Consider the following 14,371-nt stretch of genomic DNA (forward strand, 5'->3'; position numbering starts at 1 on the left):
AACACGTGCTAAAAATACTCTACAATATATATTTTTTGCTAACACTTCCTGACATTCCCAAGTGCACAGCTATCCACTGGCATCTCCCTGGTACACAGCCTGGTACACAGCCATCCACTGACTACTGCCAGGTGTACAGCTATTCACTGGCATCTCCCTGGTACACAGCCATCCACTGGCATCTCCCTGGTACACAGCCATCCACTGACATCTCACTGGTGCACAGCTATCCACTGACATCTCCTTGGTGCACAGCCATCCACTGACATCTCTTTGGTGCACAGCCATCCACTGACATCTCCTTGGTGCACAGCCACCCACTGACATCTCCTGGGTGCACAGCTATCCACTGACATCTTCCAGGTGCACAACCATCCACTGACTTGGTCCATAGCTATTCACTGACATCTCTCTGGTACACAGCCATCCACTGACATCTCCTTGGTGCACAGCCATCTACTGATATCTCCTTGGTGCACAGCCATCCACTGACACCTCCTTGGAGCACATCCATCCACTGACATCGCCCGGGTGCACAGCCATCCACTGACCTCTCCTTGGTGCACAGCCATCCACTGACCTCTCCTTGGTGCACAGACATCCACTGACCTCTCCTTGGTGCACAGACATCCACTGACATCTCCCTGGTACACAGCCATCCACTGACATCTCCCTGGTACACAGCCATCTACTGATATCTCCTTGGTGCACAGCCATCCACTGACACCTCCTTGGTGCACATCCATCCACTGACATCGCCCGGGTGCACAGCCATCCACTGACTTCTCACTGGTGTACAGCCATCCACTGACATCTCACTGGGGTACAGCCATCCACTGACATCTCACTGGTGTACAGCCATCCACTGACATCTCCTTGGTGCACAGCCATCCACTGACATCTCCTTGGTGCACAGCCATCCACTGACATCGCCCGGGTGCACAGCCATCCACTGACATCTCACTGGTGTACAGCCATCCACTGACATCTCACTGGGGTACAGCCATCCACTGACATCTCACTGGTGTACAGCCATCCACTGACACCTCCTTGGTGCACAGCCATCCACTGACATCGCCCGGGTGCACAGTCATCCACTGACATCGCCCGGGTGCACAGTCATCCACTGACATCTCACTGGTGTACAGCCATCCACTGACATCTCACTGGGGTACAGCCATCCACTGACATCTCACTGGTGTACAGCCATCCACTGATATCTCACTGGGGTACAGCCATCCACTGACATCTCACTGGGGTACAGCCATCCACTGACACCTCCTTGGTACACATCCATCCACTGACATCGCCCAGGTGCACAGCCATCCACTGACATCTCACTGGTGTACAGTCATCCACTGACATCTCCTTGGTGCACAGCCATCCACTGACATCGCCCGGGTGCACAGCCATCCACTGACATCGCCCGGGTGCACAGCCATCCACTGACATCTCACTGGGGTACAGCCATCCACTGACATCTCACTGGTGTACAGCCATCCACTGACACCTCCTTGGTGCACAGCCATCCACTGACATCCCCCGGGTGCACAGTCATCCACTGACATCGCCCGGGTGCACAGCCATCCACTGACATCTCACTGGTGTACAGCCATCCACTGACATCTCCCTCCCTACCCTACCAACCATAGTGCTACACTGCCCGATGCCACGGTTTGTTTGGCCTTTGCAGATGCACCACAGTGTTGGGCGCAGACGAAGACATGGGCTGACTAAGATGCAAAGTATTGTAAATGGGAGACTCTGTCATGCAATCAGATTTGAGTAGAACTGCAGTTTTCAAGAAAAAAGATGTTCTGTGCTTGTGATGGACACAGATGGCTTATGCGAATTTTCACCACTGCGGTATTCTTGGTTGTCTTTCAGATCTCCGTTTTGTGGGTGCTCCCCAGTGTATACCAAGCGCTCAGTGTCCCCCTACAGAGCACTCTGCTGGCCGAAGGTGTCAGTCACAGGCAGAAAAGAGCCAGGAATGACACACTACGCTGTGAAGAGAATCAATATCGGCCAAAATGGAAAAACTACTGCTGTATCAAGTGCCATGCGGGTAAGTAAGCCACAAGACCACTGCTCAGAAGCACATAGCCTACCCTGTAACGCCCCATCTAACCTATAACCCAGCAGAAAGAGTTTACAGATTACAAACCCAGGGAGAATAGACTATGCCAACACCGTGAGCAGAAGACCCTCGAGGACGAGAATCACCTCCTGCTGCACTGCCCCAAACATACTGCAACCAGGGAAACCTTCTTTAAGAAATGGATGGAACTATTTCCAGACTTTCACACATTAGAGGATGAGAGAAAACTATGTTCTACTGGGAGGAGAGGAATCTACAGTAAAAATCGCTGCACACTATGTACAGCATGCCTCAGGCTGAGAGGAGCTGTAAATCTAAAAATGTCCTCGAACTGCAAACCCTCTGTAACCCTACCCCACCCCATCTATGTCCCCTCCCACCCCCCCTGCTTTGGCAATGCCTGTATGAATCTTGGTCATGCCAATAAAGCTATCTTTGATTTGATTTGATTACAGATGCCCACAGTGAGCTGATTATCTAAATCCTCAATACACCAGCACTGCTTATCACTAAAATCATTACCTAATGCTGGGAATACATGATGAGATTTTTCAGCAGATTTACCGTCCGATCGATTTTCCAATCGTTTTACCAATCGATTTACATTCAATTCTATGAGAAATCAATTAGAAAAATGATCGAAAATAAAATCAAACATGTCGGAAATTATCTATCAAACCATCTATCTGCCAACAAATCTCATGGTGTACTCCCAGCTTAATAGTGTTCAGTTTCCTCACAGGACTACTTCACCTGCTAGGTTTACCACTCTCTGTGTGTATGTGTGTTTCACATGATTGATGGTATATTTTATTATTATTATCATTACGTAAAGCACACACATATTGCAATAGCTGGGTTATATACAATACTGCTCAGAGGACCATTATTGTACTTCCTGCTGAGAGTTGCAGCAGGACAACCCTCCAGCCACTTATTGCAATATTTGGAAGTGATATCTCTGTGATATGTGACCCCTAAATTGGCTGAGACGTCATTCCCTGCAGCCGCCTGCCAGCCAAATGATGCTTAATTTCAGAGCGCTTGCTTTTTTCACTCTTGATGCAAAGATGATTAGCCTAGGCTATTTATCTATGCAGAATTCTCCTCCTGGAGCATTCTGGGAGACCAGGCAATATTTACACTCTTCAGAATGTAAATCAGGGAGAGAAGATGTAAGGGAAATGTTTTACAACGGGCAATCACTAACTAAAAAAAATGTATACATGAATACTGGAAAAAATAAGTAATTACGTTATTTTCACTAAAGTCCCTCTTTTTAATGTAAGTGTTTTATTTCCTCATGTCATCCAGGTTATAGGGTGAAGGAAGACTGTAAGGAAGAGGGCCAGATCTCAGTCTGTGAGCCCTGTGAGACTAACAGGTTCACTGACAAGCCAAATGGGGCCAAACGCTGCGAAGGGTGCAGCAGCTGCCTGACACGTAAGTACAACTCTGCTCACGTCAACATTGACGGCACTCAGATGTACCTCCATACCCCTGATCTCTCCTCCACCACCATAGAAAAGGTCTCCTCATGCCTCTCAACTATTTCCTCCTGGATGTCAGCTAGGTTCCTAAAGCTTAATCTATACAAAACCGAGCTCCTGATCTTTCCACCCCAAGCTGCTGCACTCCTCCCAGCTTTACACCTCACAATCGACAGGCGCAACCATTTGCCCTTCCTCCCAGGCCAGTTGCCTGGGCATCACCTTGGACTCTGCCCTTTCCTTCATCCCCATATTCAAAACATCACCAGAGGCAGCAATTTCCTGCTCCGTAATATCTCCAAGATCCGCCCCTTTCTGACCCCAGATAATACCAAGCTGCTCAACCATGCCCTCGTCGTCTCCCACCTTGATTACTGCTGCTCCCTTCTGTCTTGCCTCCCCTGGAAATGCATTGCCCCCCCCCCTCCCCCCCCCCACGGAGCAGTGCTTTTCAGCGCTGCTAGATTTGGGCGCAGCCGACCCCTCCATAGACTTCAATAGGAATCACTCCTATGGAATCGCTCAGTGAGTAACGTCAGCTCCGTCAGAAGATGGAGCCGAGGTTGCTTAAAAACATAATAATTCGGCCTCCAGCAACCGCTGGAAGCCGAATTATTTCATTCCCCCACTATCCATGGCGGCCTGGAGGGGGAATAGTAATTCAATCGGCCCGGACTTGTGCAGAAGCAGGATCAGCCATATACTGCTGTATCCTGCGCCCAAGTCTATCGGCGCCGATTTCAAATGTACTCTCCCCCCCCCCCCCCCCCCCCAATAAGTTATGAACGCGGCTTCCAGACTCACCCACTCTTCTCACCATTCTGCACCCCGCCCCCCCCCCCCCCCCCTCTGTAAATTACTGTACCAGCTCCCCAATCCAATTCAGGATAGGTTTCAAGATTCTGTGCCTGGCCTATAAATCTGTGCACAAAACCTGCCTTACCTACATTCATACCAGGTTGTCCCATCTGGTCCTCCAACAACCTTAAAGGGACTCCGAGCAGTGCAGAAACTATGGAAAGATGCATATCATTTTAAAGTGCTCTTTCTCCTCTTTCCAATGATATATAAACCGCCGCCCTACGCCTTTTAGTTTTCGCTATTTTCGTGATTGAAATTGCCACGGCCGCGATTTCAATCGCGAAAATAGAGAAAACTAAAAGGCGTAGGGCGACGATTTAGGTGTCGCCAGAAAGAGGAGAAAGAGAGCTTTAAAATGATATCCATCTTTCCATAGTTACATAGTTACACAGGGCGACTTTTTCCTAAAATCAGCAGCTTCATTCTGCTGAATGGAGCTGCTGACACTGGGGAAAGTGTCGTCCTGTGTAATACAAGTAACTATGGAAAGATGGATATCATTTTAAAGCTCTCTTTCTTTCTTTCAACCACGAAAATAGCGAAAACTAAAAGGCGTAGGGCGGCGGTTTATATATCATTGGAAAGAGGAGAAAGAGCGCTTTAAAATGATATGCATCTTTCCATAGTTTCTGCACTGCTCGGAGTCCCTTTAACTTTCTACTGAATATTTATTCTACAGCCCTACCTAGTGTGTCCATCTCCTCTCCCCTTAGATTGTAACCCTCCCTAGTGTAGTCTACCTGATCCTGTGCTCCTCATACTTATATTACTGGGCCTACCTAGCCAGCCCAAAATCACATGATCATGTATTTTGTACAGTTTGCCTTGTATAGCTTTTTCCTATGTTGTACAACCTTTCTTGTTATGTCTGTCATCCTTTGTATCATTGTATGTATTTATTGTCCAGCGCTGCGTAATATGTTGGCGCTTTATACATACAAGACAATAAATAATAATAATACACATTCATATGCAGCAACACTACAACAAAACCTGAATGTGAATCTGACAGATGCTAGCCACACACTTCACTAATTGCGGTCTAGTTGCAGTCTAACCTATAGCTGTGAAGTGAGAGGATCAGCTAGAGTGAAGTGTTTACAACTACATTGCACAGCTGAGTGTGCACATTCATGTAGTAGAGGGATCAGTGTGTTGCGCACAGATCATTTGACAGCAAAAGATCACGCGACATGAGTCCACAAGCCCACTGGTTAGACATTCAGCCTTGTCCCCAAACTGTACTGTTAAAGGGAATTTGAGGTGAGAGGGATATGGCGGCTGCCATATTTATTTCATTTTAAACAATGCAAGTTGCCTGGCTGTCTTCCTGATCGTACGTCTCTAATACTTTTAGCTCTAGACCCTGGATAAGCATGCAGATCAGATGTTCTGACTTCGGTCTGATTGGATTAGCCACATGCTTGTTTCAGGGTTGTGACTCAAGACACTACTGATGCCAGAAGGTCAACAGTACTGCCAGGCAACTGGCATTGTTTAAAGGGAACCTTAACTGAGAGGGATATGGATGTTTCCTTTTAAACAATACCAGTTGCTTAATGGCTGAATCACACACCTGAAACAAGCATGCAGCTAATCCAGTCTGATTTCAGTCAGAGCACCTGATCTGCATGGTTGTTGAAGGGCTGTGGCTAAAACTATTAGAGACAGAGGATCAGCAGAAGAGTCAGGCAATTGGTATTATTTTAAAAGGAAAAATACATATCCTTCTCAGTTTAGGTTCCCTTTAAGACCCACATAACCCCATCAATCCAGAAGTGAGATGACTGAAAAAGCCAAGCTTACCTCGGGTAATGTCTTTTCCAGTAGTCCGAGTGACAGCACCCCTCCTATGAGACTTGTCTCCCTCCCAAACTTTGGACAGGAAGCTAGAAGATACAAATTTGCATAACAGGCAGGCAGGAGTAGTATATAAAGATGTTACTCACAAAAGGTATTCAGTTATAAAAAAAGACACGGACACCAAATGCTGCTGAAACGATTAATTTAATTATGCCCTTTATTAGGGTGGGCCGGAGGGGTGCTGTCACTCGGACTACTGGAAAAGACATTACCCGAGGTAAGCTTGGCTTTCCCAGAACGTCCTCCTGACAGCACCCCTCCTATGAGACGATAAACAAGAACATTATAAGATTAGGGAGGGACTACTGCCTGCAACACCTTTCTTCCGAATGCTAGATCAGTATTGGCTAATAAGTTTAGTCTATAATGTTTGACAAACGTATTTTGGCTGGACCAGGTGGCTGCTCTGCAAATCTGCTCTATCGAGGCGCCTGCCCTCTCTGCCCAAGATGTTGATACACTTCTTGTGGAGTGAGCTTTAATTGAGGTCGGTAAAGGCCTCCCTTGAGTCTGATAAGCCGCGGTGATAGTTTGTCTGATCCATCTTGCAATTGATGTCTTAGAGGCTTGCCTCCCCTTGAATTTCCCCGCAAACAGCACCAACAAGGCATCTGATCTTCTCCAAGATGCAGTCCTTTCAAGATAATGAAGGATACACCTTCTAACATCCAAACAATGAAGCTTCCTCTCCTTTTCATTAGTTGGTTTATCACAGAATGATGGCAGAAAGATCTCCTGAGATCGATGAAACTTTGAAGTCACTTTAGGAAGGAATGCAAAGTCTGGACGTAGAGTAATCCTATCCTCCGAGATGGTACAATAAGGTGGCTTAATGGATAAGGCCTGAAGTTCGCTGACTCTCCTGGCTGTGGTGATTGCCAGAAGAAAGGCCGTTTTCAACGTCAGAAATTTATCTGGAATCTGATCCAGAGGCTCAAAGGGATGTTCACAAAGACTCTGTAACACCACATTCAAGTCCCAAGGGGGCACCTTAGATATCACCACAGGCCTGAGACGTTTAATTCCCTGAAAAAAACGAAGAAAAAACTCCTCCTGAGCTAATCTTCTCTCTAAATATACACTCAAAGCTGCTGTCTGAACTTTAAGAGTGCTGGAACTTAACCCCATCTGAAATCCATCCTGAAGAAATTCCAGAGCTGAGGCGGAAAGTCTAGAATCCTTCTCTTTCCTTGTACACCATTCACAGTAAATTTTCCATGTCTTCTGATAAATCTGCCTCGTCACCTTCTTGCGGGATTGTATTAACGTTTCAGAAAGTTTATCCGAAAACCCCTTTGATTTCAGGATTCCCCACTCAATCTCCATGCTGAAAGGTGAAGACGCTTGAAGTCCGGGTGAAGAACTGGGCCCTGCGACAACAAATCTGTTCTGACTGGTAACATTATTGGTTGACACATCGCTAAATTCTGTAACAGAGCAAACCACGGTCTTTTCGGCCAGAAAGGTACTATGAGAATTACTTGTGCTCTGTCCTGCATAATCTTGTTCAGAACCCTTGATATCAGAGGTATTGGGGGGAATGCATACATCAGGTTCAACCGCCACTCTATCGAGAAAGCGTCTATTTCCCACGGATTGTCCTTTGGATACAGGGAGCAAAACTTTAGACACTTTGAATTTTGTCTCCTTGCGAATAAGTCTACTGCAGGGGTGCCCCATGCCTGGCTGATCTGAACAAATACTTCTGGATTCAGAGACCATTCGTCTTGTAATATCGCTGACCTGCTGAGATAGTCTGCCACAACATTGCAAGTCCCCTTCAAATGAACTGCTCTGACGGATGTTAAGTTGCTCTCTGCCCAATGCAGAATCCTTGCTGTCTGAGACCACAACCGACGACTTCTTGTTCCTCCCTGATGATTCAGGTAAGCCACTACACTGCTGTTGTCGGACCTGATCAGGACATGACACTGATTGATTTGATCCTTGAAGAATTGAAGGCTTCTCCATACTGCTTCCAGTTCTCTGCTGTTGGAGGATCTTATTGCCATAGCTCTGGACCACTGCCCTTGTGCTGGTAGAGAGTCCATGTGAGCGCCCCACCCCCACGTACTGGCATCCGTCGTTATGATTCTTTGTACTGGAAAAAACCACATGCGGCCTTCCGATAGGTGAGACAGTTCCTGCCACCAGTTTAACGACACTTTCACACCGTATGGGATCAGAATCTTCCTTTCTAGTGCTGAAATGTTCCTGTTCCAGCTCCTTAGTATCCACAACTGCAGGTTCCTGGCATGGAATTGACCCCATTGTACTGCAGGGAAGACTGAGCTTAACAGACCGAGAAGTGCCATGGCTTTTCTTATACTGATGGACCTTGATTTCTGAAAAGAAAGAACAGAATTAAGTACTGCCGAAACTTTTCTTTCTGGGAGAAATACTCTTTGCTGGCGGGAGGAAAAAATAAACCCCAGATATTCCATAGATTGGCTGGGTATTAGCGCCGATTTTGACCAGTTAATTAACCAGCCTAAAGACTCTAGACTATCAATGCATATCTTAACCTGATCACTTACAGACTGTAAAGAATTACCCCAAATCAATAAATCATCTAGGTAAGCAATGATGTTAATGGACCTACACCTCAAGACTGCCAAAACTTCTGCCATCACCTTTGTGAACAGCCAAGGTGATGAAGCTAGCCCAAAAGGTAACACATTAAATTGGAAATGTCTTACCTCTTCTTGTAGGTGAATTGCAAATCTTAGGAATTGCTGGGACTCTAGATGAACTGGTACATGCAGGTAGGCATCTTTGAGGTCCAGAGAAGCTAGAAAACAGTCTTTTTGCAACAGGGTTATTACAGACTTCACATTGTCCATTCGAAACTTCCTGTATTTTACGGCCCTGTTCAACCCCTTTAAATTTAGAATAAATCTGAAGGCTCCCTGAGGCTTTTTTATCAGAAAAACTGGTGAGTAGAACCCTTGGCCTCTCTGGCAGGATGGTACCTCTCGGATCACTCTTTTTTCCAGAAGGGAAGCAACCTCCTCCTGTAATGCCTTCCTTTGGTCTGGTGATTTTGGCTGTGGAGTTACCACATACTGCAGGGGTGGGGGATACTCGAATTCTATCTTGTAACCTTCCAACACTATTTTCAAGAGCCACTGACTTGTGAACCGCTGGCACCATGTTTCGTAGTAGTGGGAAAGCCTTCCCCCTACTGGAATACTGGCGTCATTGCTTATTGGGTTGGTTGGACCGGGGAAAAAGAGCCTTCCCTTTTTGGTTTCTATTTGGAATCCACTTCTTTTTAGGTGGGATCTTTGCCTCAGGTTCCTTGTTGCCGCTGCGAGCTGGGCCCCTGTACTGAAAAGCTCTCTTTTTGGTCGGAAAATTTTTCTTATAATCTGAGGTTCTCTCTAGCGTCTGGTCTAGCTTTGAACCAAATAACAGTTCACCTTCACAGGGCAAACCACACAACTTGGAGCGAGACGAATTGTCCCCCTGCCATGTTTTTACCCATATACCTCTCCTTGCCGAGTTGACAAGGGCAGTTGTTCTGGCCGTTAATTTAACCGTATCATCCGCTGCATCAGTTAAGTAATTAGTAGCGTTAAACAAATCTGGAAAGTCCTCTAAAATTTCTTCTCTGGGCACCCCCGAAGCTATCTTAGACTGAGTCTGCGTGAGCCAAGTTTTAAGGGATCGTCCCACTGCCGTGGATGCCACTGCTGGTTTAAATGTTAAAGATGCTGACTCCCAAGCTCTACGCAACAGATTGTCCATCTTTTTATCAATGGGGTCTTTTAAATTCCCAAAGTTCTCAAACTGCAAATCGGATTTTCTCGACACCCTTGAAAACGACGGGTCCAGTTTGGGAACCGGACCCCAGAATTTTTGATCTTCCGGACTGAAAGGATAACGACGAGAAAGAGACTTGGGCCAAAATGCCCTCCTTTCAGGGTCATCCCACTCCTTCCCAATCATTGACTTTAGAGAGGAATGGACTGGGATGAAACAATTCTGGGGTTCCGCCAAACTCACGTACATCTGATCCAAGGGGGTCAAAGATTTCCGCTCCACTGTTATCCCCATAGTATTTTGCATTGCCGACAACAAGTCTTTCATTAAGTTGGGTGCGAAAGCAAACTTCTGAGTAACCTCTGGGTTTTCCTCCTCCTCCCCAGAAATCTCCTCCAAAGATGAAATCTCTCCTTCCTCTCCAGATAAATCTGAATCCCCTGATTCATTATCCTTTCTTTTACGTTTAGCTGCAACTTGATGAGGTGAAGCCTCTAACTGACTGTGCCCCTCAATCACCGGGGCTGGTAAGGGAGCAGGCACAGTATCAGCAGCAGAAGTAGAAGGAACTGTAGATTCCGCCATTGCTGAATCCTTTATCTCTTTAATGGCCGAGGCCATCTCAGACCGCATCCATCCTTAAATACCACTGGGGATTCCTCCTTTACCACCTTCTCTCTACAAGACTGGCACAGTTTCTTCGTAGAGGAAGAATAGAAGCGAGAGTTGCACATAACACAGCGTTTCTCAGTTCTACCAGAAGATTGTCCCCCTTGACCTTGCTGAGACACAGCCTTGTCTTTGTCTTTATCACCTTTTGGGGCTTTAGGCTAAAAAGAAATAAAGACAGACTGTCAGCCTTACAAGGTGGACCTATGATTACAAATCAACTCCCTCAAAGTCTGAAAAATTACAGCTCACCAGAGAGGGGATAGCGCCAGACTCCGCAGAAGTCAGAGGAGAAGGGCCTACAGCGTCCTCCATGATCACCGACAGCAATGGTGATCGTGGCTAACATTCACATATATATACCCCTGTTAATTACCTGCAGCTGAAGTCAATCTTAACACCGCCGCGGCCCCTGCCGCTATGCCGTCAGCTGACTCGTCATGCGGGACGCATGCGCATGACGTCACTTCCACCCGGAACTTCCGGTTTCGCGCTCCTGCCGCCATAAAGCTTCCGCATCTCTAGGAGAAGCCTCCTCCACGCTGTGCGCTGGACCAGCTGAGTCCCCTGCTCAGCCTTACTATGCCCGCGCTGCACGCTGCACTCGCCGCCTGACGTAGTAGCACCTGGAGACCTCTCAAAGCGTCCCGTCCGGGACAGGAAAAACAACTGAATACCTTTTGTGAGTAACATCTTTATATACTACTCCTGCCTGCCTGTTATGCAAATTTGTATCTTCTAGCTTCCTGTCCAAAGTTTGGGAGGGAGACAAGTCTCATAGGAGGGGTGCTGTCAGGAGGACGTTCTGGGAAAAATCCATATCCTTCTCAGTTTTGGTTCCCTTTAAAGGAAACAAATATGGCAGCCTCCATATCACACTCACCTCGGGTTCACTTTAAGTCTGCCTTCTTGAGTTGCGTGTTTTACAGTCATAAGATAAAGGTAAATGCGTCTCACTACCAGCATGTCCAAAGTGGGCAAAACCATGTGAATCCTTGTTTTATGCCCTTGTAGGCCAAGCATGCATTTATACATTTTGGTTTATAGCACATGTATAGAATTTAGCTATTCAGGGTCATATTTCTGCAATTGGGTTTCCTGTGGGAGTCAAAAGGCCCACTAATGCCTGTCTATGTGCTTTGTTCCAGAGATGAATCAGATTGTCCTGTCCAACTGCACCCGATATAAGGACACGCAGTGCGGCTGTGCAGAGGGACACTTCATAAAAAGACAAGGCAGCACTTTCACATGTGAGGAGTGCAGCCAGTGCCAGAATGGGACAGTAGCCGCCAAATGTAAGTTTTATATGATCCTTTTCTAGTAGTCTTGTACAGACTAGTGGGAGGCAGAACTTTTCTGTCAGGTTGTTTTGTCTGTGCCTCTGTTGGGGCAACTGTCACTGTCAAGAGCAGATACCAATGTTGTTACTGTGCCCCCTGCAGGTCAAGGTGAGCAGAACACAGTGTGCACATGTCATCACAAATTCTTCCTCCATTCTGTTGATGGGACTTGTCGGCCCTGCGAAGAGTAAGTATCGCCCTGTCATTTCTTTGTAACACAGAAAGATAGAAAAGCTTTGGGATGCGTTTGACTAATGTTTGGTCTGTGCCAGCCACCTGCTGAATTTAAAGTAGATCTGGGAGATATTCAAGTAAAAAACTGAGATACTTACCTCGGTAGAAGGAACAGGGGTGTAGCAATAGCCATATCAGCTGCTATAGGGCCTTGGAGCATAGGGGGCCCAAGTGGTACTTAGTGCCCACATGGTAATAAGTACTTAACTATTTCAAGACCACGTTACGCCAATTGGCCTGAATGTGGCAGCAGCTCCAGGACCGCCTAACGCCAATTGGCGTGCAGTCCTGGGGTTATGTTTTGCAGGAGATCGCGCATCTCTGTTTGAATGATGGAGCTCGGCTAAGCGCTACCGTTTTGCAATTTGTAGTGTGAATGGGCCCTTAATGCCCTGAAAGGAATTGTTTTCTTACCCACAAAGCTGCAGTTTTAGTTTAATATATCTAGAATTGTCAGTTATGGAGCCAATTTCTGGTGTTTTTTGGCAGGTGTGACAGAACCGGTTGTGAATATCTCTGCCCCCGCGCTGAAGAATCGGGGAGACCTAAAGGTCAGTGCTACTTCCTGTATCATACAAGTCAAACAACCTCTGAAACATTTTCTGTGATCTCCCTCTCTGCCCACCATCTGTGTAATGTGAGCCCAGCATACAGAGAACCAATCCTGTGAAATGTTGACAGTTCCCACCTTCTGTGCACTATGAGTGCAGTATATGAGAACCAGTCATGTGAAAAGTTGTCAGTCCCCACCCTCTTTGCACTATGAGTACAGTATATGGAAACCAGTCCTGTGAAAAGTTGTCAGTCCCCACCCTCTGTGTAATGTGAGCCAAGCAAATAAGAAAACCAATCCTGTGGCATTTTAAAAGAAAGGTAGGGACACCGAGAGCCCAATATGGTGTAGTAAGTAAAACAATAGTTAGGAATTGAAAAGTATATTGTGTATATACTCACAAAAGTGGGTTACCTCCTAGGCAACCATTGTAAAGGCAGGTGAGGAGATTCAACCTGTCCTCACTCAGGATTAAAAGTCGCTCTCTGTAGACTAAGGAAAAAGGTGGAGATCGACCCCTCCACCAGGGGTGGATAATGGTAATGTAAGTGTGAACAGAGGCGCCAGCTGGATAAAAGGTACTAAAAGGTTTAAAATTCCTCAGAAGGTAGTGGTGGACTCGCCTCCTCAAAGTGGACAGGATACTGTCAGTTTTTATACAACAACAGGTTTATTTATATACTCCAGACAAACAAAGCAATACGTTTCACGGGCATATTCCCGCTTCCTCAGGCAATAAACAGATAGAAGTACACAGTACAATGTCAAGGTCACGATAAGCGCCCTGGGAAATGTTGTCAGTCCCCACCCCCTGTGCACTGTAAGTGCAGTATATGGGAACCAGTCCTGTGAAAAGTTTTCAGTCCTCACACTCGGTGCACTGTGAGTGCAGTATATGGGGTCCAGTCCTGTACAAAGTTGTCAGTCCCCACCCTCTGTGCACTGCGATTGCCGTATATGGGAACCTGTCCTGTGAAAAGTTGTCAGTTCCCATCTTCTGTGCATTGAAAGTGCAGTACCGTATATGGGAACCAGTCCTGTGAAAGGTTGTCAGTACCTCCTTTCTGTGCAACGTGAGCCCAGCATTCAACAGCTTTAAGGCCCATAACCACACTTGTCTAAAATGGTCCGTGGCAGATGATGACCACTATGGCCAAAAATTGGGTGATCAGACCAGTGTGGGTACAGCAGCACAAAGAAGATCGCTAAGGATCCAGCATTTTGGATATTTAGCAATGCTCAACACCCACGGATTACATGATCGCATTGTTCTCGCCGCTCCCCTACCCGCCAGAAGCTGCTCTGTCGCACATGCTCATTGTACCCCCTCCCCTCCCCCTACACACACACAAACACACGCCACATATGGATATGCGCACCTTTGTTCTTACATGGAGGTGCTCTAGAAATGCAGCTTTCTTAGCAGAGATGGCCCCAACTCGTTTTCTTGGCCGAAGTCATAGACCTGTTTCTGACCTGAAGAGCATATTGATGA

At 46.6% G+C, this 14,371-nt stretch overlaps 3 protein-coding genes across 4 annotated transcripts in view; 1 reads left to right on the forward strand and 2 right to left on the reverse strand.

The window, feature by feature from the left end:
- Positions 1-14,371, reverse strand: part of LTBR (lymphotoxin beta receptor) — a 390,915-nt gene that overhangs the window by 339,977 nt on the left and 36,567 nt on the right. The window lies entirely within an intron of this gene.
- The window catches only part of TNFRSF1A (TNF receptor superfamily member 1A), a 42,951-nt gene that overhangs the window by 20,086 nt on the left and 8,494 nt on the right, over positions 1-14,371 (forward strand). Inside the window, exons 2-6 of the mRNA XM_068258496.1 lie at positions 1,888-2,068; positions 3,416-3,544; positions 11,898-12,044; positions 12,192-12,276; positions 12,813-12,874. Coding sequence (XP_068114597.1) covers positions 1,888-2,068; positions 3,416-3,544; positions 11,898-12,044; positions 12,192-12,276; positions 12,813-12,874 — 604 coding nt within the window. The remainder of the gene's footprint in view (positions 1-1,887; positions 2,069-3,415; positions 3,545-11,897; positions 12,045-12,191; positions 12,277-12,812; positions 12,875-14,371) is intronic.
- Positions 6,607-9,961, reverse strand: LOC137535779 (uncharacterized). Its single transcript, XM_068257685.1, has 2 exons — positions 9,015-9,961; positions 6,607-8,660 (listed from the first exon to the last, which is right to left on the reverse strand). Exons 1-2 carry the CDS (start codon positions 9,466-9,468, stop codon positions 6,607-6,609), a joined length of 2,508 nt encoding a protein of 835 aa, XP_068113786.1. The 5' UTR covers positions 9,469-9,961.

The sequence above is a fragment of the Hyperolius riggenbachi genome, chromosome 10 (genome assembly GCF_040937935.1).
Source record: "Hyperolius riggenbachi isolate aHypRig1 chromosome 10, aHypRig1.pri, whole genome shotgun sequence".
NCBI lineage: Eukaryota > Metazoa > Chordata > Amphibia > Anura > Hyperoliidae > Hyperolius > Hyperolius riggenbachi.

Excerpts from the sequence above, each read along its gene's own strand:
- LOC137535779 (XM_068257685.1), bottom strand. The coding sequence starts at position 9,468 with ATGGTGCCAGCGGTTCACAAGTCAGTGGCTCTTGAAAATAGTGTTGGA. Across the intron at positions 8,661-9,014 it reads CAATTCACCTACAAGAAGAG|AAATCAAGGTCCATCAGTAT; the intron begins GTAAGACATTTC and ends CTTTCTTTTCAG.